At 37.0% G+C, this 4,954-nt stretch overlaps 1 protein-coding gene across 2 annotated transcripts; it reads right to left on the bottom strand.

Moving 5' to 3' along the window:
- Positions 1 to 334: 334 nt before the first annotated feature.
- Positions 335 to 4,668, bottom strand: LOC109239801 (serine decarboxylase). 2 transcript variants are annotated; one of them, XM_019406396.1, is made up of 6 exons: positions 4,558 to 4,668; positions 3,933 to 4,277; positions 2,495 to 2,726; positions 2,182 to 2,375; positions 1,957 to 2,093; positions 335 to 1,277 (listed from the first exon to the last, which is right to left on the bottom strand). In XM_019406396.1, exons 2-6 carry the CDS (start codon positions 4,252 to 4,254, stop codon positions 699 to 701), a joined length of 1,464 nt encoding a protein of 487 aa, XP_019261941.1. In that variant the 5' UTR covers positions 4,255 to 4,277; positions 4,558 to 4,668; the 3' UTR covers positions 335 to 698. The 2 variants fall into 2 exon arrangements, with proteins under 2 accessions (XP_019261941.1, XP_019261942.1); XM_019406397.1 differs by having other exon boundaries at positions 472 to 1,277; positions 3,933 to 4,258; positions 4,558 to 4,664.
- Between the last annotated feature and the right edge of the window lie 286 nt (positions 4,669 to 4,954).

Consider the following 4,954-nt stretch of genomic DNA (forward strand, 5'->3'; position numbering starts at 1 on the left):
TATGAATATACATGCAGTCCTCAACCTCCAAAGGGGATAAAAAACAGAAACAAAACAAAAACAAAAGAAAAAGCAAATGCTTATCTGCTATAGAAATTAACTTGATAGAAAGAAAGAAACACACAGGTTCAATCCATCAACCCCTCTTCATGGGCAGAATGTTTACATCCAATAATTTGATGATAGGAATTATTTTGCTTCAAGAATTTTGAAGTCATAACCGCTGACGTGTTTTTCTGCCAGTTTGAGAACAAGAATGGGATTATGTCTACAAGTCCATAACCGAACAAGACTAGTACACTACATCCAATCTTAAAATCTTTTGCACAAATGCTACCATAACTTTCCTCCGGGTCATCTAAATTCTCTTCTCAACATTTTTTCGCAATTTTGCTATGGCTATGAGTCCCCCTTTCTCATATCAAAGGCAGCAGACTGAGAAAATGGAGAGGAGCACAAAAAGCTGCTACATAATTTTGGAAAATCATTCCTTATGATAACACATTTTTGCAGAAGCAAAAGGGCCACAACAATACACTTCTATGACTCCAAGTCACAATTCAAACATCACTTCTACAAAGAATCTAAGGCTTCGTACAGAAACAACAGAAACTAATAGCTTCTCTAATTCAAACATCAGTGGCACGATGGCTCTAATGTTTCCTACAGAAACAATGAGAAACCTATAGCTTCTCTATCTAAGAATTATATCCTCTGTGCTGAGGGCAGCAACAGTTTCGACTCCCAATATCTGCAGCTAGACAAGGAGGCTTGACGTTCTCATCCTTGTACCAGATTGATCGTGCTTTAACTAACTCGTCCAAGAAGTCATCCAGCTTTTCGACTGTGACACTAGGCATTACAACAACATGTGACATATTTCTTTCACAAGCAAGTTGCCACTTGCGAACAAATTCCTCATCTTTAGGTCGCTCAAAAACAACTGTGCTGCTCAGTTCATTCAGCATAGCACTGATTCCAGCTCCTATAAGGCGATCTTTTAAGTAATGAGCATTCCTTAGGCACTTCTGGACTTCTTTCTGGAATCCCTTGTACCCTTTTCTGTTCAGGGTGCACCAAAGGAAAAGTGGAGCATGCCCATTCCGACTTCCCATGATAGTGGCGTCCCTTGAAGCAAGGTACTCCACATTCCTAGAAAGGGCATTAATGTGCTCCAACCTTGTCAGTTGAACACCGCATGGCATTGGACATCCCACAAACTTGTGACCAGAGACGCTCACACTACCAATTGGCTTTTTGAAAGTAACCTGCGGTGCCTGTACATATTCACAATGTTACTTGAGAGGTAAACCCTGAAACAATAGCATTACCTTCAAAAAAAAATTCTTCTTTTTGGTTTCTTCCTTTTCTGAAAATTTAAATTCTAAATTTATTGTTCCGTAAAATGGTACGTAGGAAATTAAATTCATGTTTCATAAAAGCGCTGTGGCGGTGGATGGTCTCTGCTTGCAGAATCTCTTTTTTGGTTTGAAGAAGTTACCACATGACGAATATTAATACTTGTCAAAAGAAAACAGGAATATAAACACTGCCAACAGGACTGTAGATCTGCATACAAAATCTATTTCATCCTTTTTTCGTTTTTTACTGTGAAGAATCCACACAAGGAACACCTACTGCCAACAGGACTGGGAAAAAGATACTTTATTTTTTAGTCCTAATCAGCCAAAGAAATGAATTCTGCTTCTCTTCATCTTTTCCCCCTTTAGTTCCAAAAGAAATGGTTATAGAAAACCAATTTGACTTTTAACTTTCTGCCTATTGCTAGTGGCAAAAGCAGAACTTTTCACATTTTCAATTATACAAGAGTACCTCATAAACTCCTGATTCGCTAAAAATAGCCAAGTATTTTTACATACACTTCACATGGGCTAGTTTAAGAAATGCAAGGAGAAGTTAAACAATAAAAACAGCTCGGATAAACAAATTACTTACACGCTTGACAAATGGCATCATAAGACCAAAGAGAGCCCCATCGCAGTGGATATAAAACCGATCATGTGAAAACCCGCACTCTTCAAGGGTTTTTATGACAAGATCAAGATCATCGACGGCTCCTTTCACAGTGGTTCCTGTCAAACAAAAAAGATGGCACATTAGGCAGCTACGCGGTTGCTGCATTTAGGGAATATCTCAGATAGTGAAAGGGTAAGAGAGTACCGATGTTGACATTGAGGATTGCAGGTTTGTCCTTGTTTGCTAGTAGCTTAACTTTTAAGTCTGCACAATCTATTTCACCAGTTAGTAGAGTGTCAACCTTCACACATTCCATTCTATACATTCGTGCTGCTTTAAAAACAGAATAATGAGACTCCTTCGAAGCATACAAAATTCCTTCGGGAAATACTTCTCTCCTGCATTATTACGACAGTATTTTCCTTAGAATTAGAAAAAAGAGAGGAAAAAGGAGGGAGATCACCTCTTCAGCAGTAACCTAATGCTTCCAAAGGAAAAATTTTAAAATTATACTAACCCAACAAGGATTCCATGAAGATTTCCTTCAGTTCCACAGTTTGTGATGTATCCCCAATATTCATTCTTCTCTATTTCCCATAGGCGTGCAAACCAGTCCAAAACCCCAACTTCAAACTGCCTTGAGTGCACACCATAGTTACTCTCAATGAATGGATCCCCCAAGTTATTGATGGAAAAATGCTGCAACTGTGTGAGTGCACCATAATCGAAGTCCAAATTATATGGATACCCTGAAATCAGCAATCTTAGATAATAAGGCAAATGTCTTTTTACACCTGGAATGCAATGAAAGTAGTCAAGGATGTTGTAAACTGGACTAGTCCACCCACCCACTGGGACATACTGTTGGCTAATTTCAATACTATATCTATATTCATTACTCAATACTATATCTATATTCATTACCAAAAATAACATCGGTACGGTAGTTTGGAGGCAATCAATATATAAGGTTCTAATGAAGAAAAGGCACTTTTTAATGCTAAACACAACCCGAAATCAAACTTTAATCAACAGCAAATAAGACAACACATATAGCTATTAAAAAGAAAGACAAAAGCCATTCTAAATTATGTTTACCTCCCAAAAGGAGGAAAAACTATATCAAACTTAGGAGAAGATATAGATATATATCAGAAACACCTTATATTAAATAACCACCCAATGATTTCATCCTCTCATGTTACATCAGTACCCCCCCCCCCTCCCCCCCACCCCACCCACCCCACCCCAAGAAATTACTTGCTATGTGATGGGAAAACCAATCTTTTGTTCAACTTTACCAATCTGCTTCTTTTGCCATAAATAGGCATGTTCTTTTCATGTTGTCCCCAATGAAAATAATAGCAAAGAAAAATATTCAGCTACTTGTTACAACTTTCCAATGCAACAAGCTGGACAGCTTAATTAGTCGAGGCCAAAAGCAATAGCCACAAGTTTGCCAATTTCAAAGACAAAACTCAGTATTTCAGAAAAGTGCTACTTTTAAGCCCGAAGAGTAAATTATCAAAATTCTAAACCAAAATAAATTGCCCCAAAAAGGAAACATAATAGTAAGTCATAACATTCACATTGGAGCTATATCCTAGTCTCTCCCGTTTTAAGGGGCATTAACCAATAACAGATAGACAAAAGTTTGAGCTAGAGACACCATTCCTAATATATGAAACCAATTTAGAAAGCTAAACTGGCCATAGTAGCAACATTTGTATCTATCTATCTATCTATCTATATATATATATATATATATATATATATATATATATAGACAGACAAAGCCAACCTAAGAAAATCTATAATTCCCTTTATGGACCAGTAAATCCAATGGGCTGTGGTAGAATTTCAAACTCAAACCTATAAAGTTAAAATCTTGGATCCGCCTCTACAAAGAAATCAAAATCACGTGTCACAATTCAAAATTAAAATGAACACGATACCTAAATGGTACTTAGTTCGATCAGTAAGAGTCTTCCGATACCGAGCCAAAACACTAGCCATATAGGCTTCCTTATCACCGGTAGATTCATCATCAGCATCAGGTTCCGTAACAGCTAAGCACGTTGTATGTATGTTCCTCCCTAACACAATCTCCCTCTTCTGCTCCTCACCGTCATTAAACGCGCCATCTACATCCTCCGATTTCACTACTGCCGGCACCGGCTCCGCCACAGCCGTCAGATCAAATTGACTGTCCGCTTCCACCTCTTTTCCGATCACAGCGGAGCTGACCGATTCGATTACTGCGCTTGTTCCTACCATAGCTCTGTTCGAATCAACAATCACTGCTTCCATTTTAATAAAATTTTATCAAATCGTCAATTTTTTTAATTGTATACACAATTAGTTACAGATCAATTTCAAATAAATTAGAAACTTTTAATACAAAAGTTCACCGAAAATACATATGGATCTCAATTCTCTAACCGATTATTTTGCACTATTATAACAGATTCTCATATAATAACAAATAAAAGAAAAGAAATTTGCGCTTTTATTTTCTTCCGCAATGTATGAATATAAATGCGAAAAAATAGGAATTGGTGGATAAATGTATGGTTTTACCTGAATTAGGAAAGATTATTGTACAGGGAAGACCAGCAGTATCGGCTGAGTAATGATCGGATGAGTTGATTTTGCGGAGAGAGGAAAAGAAGGAGCAAATATGGTTTTGTATTTATAGCCTAATAACTGAATATTTCTTTTCATTTTTAGTCTTTTTCTTATATTTACTGATAAGTCCCTCGTAGTATTTCTTTTAGATCGGAACTCCCTCATGGAATCATTATGACTTCGGAAATGGGTTTAAAATGCCCTAAATTATTAGAAACGGTTTAAAAATGTCCTTTATCCACCTATTGGGCTAAAAATATCCCGCCATCCACTTTTTTGGTTCACTTATGCCCTTTGACCGCTAGGTCAATGCTAAATTAAAAATAATTATTATTCTTTTTGTAAAGCT

Source organism: Nicotiana attenuata, unplaced genomic scaffold (genome assembly GCF_001879085.1).
Source record: "Nicotiana attenuata strain UT unplaced genomic scaffold, NIATTr2, whole genome shotgun sequence".
NCBI classification, from domain to species: Eukaryota; Viridiplantae; Streptophyta; class Magnoliopsida; order Solanales; family Solanaceae; genus Nicotiana; species Nicotiana attenuata.